At 46.3% G+C, this 432-nt stretch overlaps 1 protein-coding gene across 2 annotated transcripts in view; it reads left to right on the plus strand.

Moving 5' to 3' along the window:
- Positions 1-432, plus strand: part of lepr (leptin receptor) — a 44,082-nt gene that overhangs the window by 31,397 nt on the left and 12,253 nt on the right. For both annotated transcript variants that reach the window (XM_035652807.1, XM_035652806.1), the window contains exons 9-10: positions 11-168; positions 254-350. In XM_035652807.1, the coding sequence (XP_035508700.1) occupies positions 11-168; positions 254-350 (255 nt within the window). The remainder of the gene's footprint in view (positions 1-10; positions 169-253; positions 351-432) is intronic.

The following is a 432-nucleotide window of genomic DNA, read 5'->3' on the forward strand; positions in this document are numbered from 1 at the left end:
GTGCGTGCAGCGGTGAGCTACATCCCGGAGGAAGTGGTGGTGCGACCAGGGGAGAACGTAACAGTGTATTGTGTTTTCAACCACAACATCAACGCCAGCACAGCCATATGGAAGCTCAACATGGAAGGGACGCTTGATCACAGTCAGTACCACCCAGTCAGCCAATGGGTAAGCTACAACTCTTTGTGCGCTTTTGGGAACATTACATGATGTAAATAACTTCATAGTTCAGATTTTTCCTTTCCCAAAACAGGTCAGCCAGATCACAGTGCGACCTTCGGAGACTGGATTGTATGACCTGCTGCAGTGTATGAATTGGACCCGCTCATACAGTCAGATCTATGTAGAAGGTGAGCTTTGTTGCAGCTAAATATTATGTCAGTGGATCTCATCATTGCGTAAACTCAAACATCCCTTGACTAAGTGACATAT

Source organism: Morone saxatilis, unplaced genomic scaffold, assembly GCF_004916995.1.
Source record: "Morone saxatilis isolate NCDOM2014 unplaced genomic scaffold, NCSU_SB_2.0 Contig12, whole genome shotgun sequence".
Taxonomy (NCBI): domain Eukaryota; kingdom Metazoa; phylum Chordata; class Actinopteri; family Moronidae; genus Morone; species Morone saxatilis.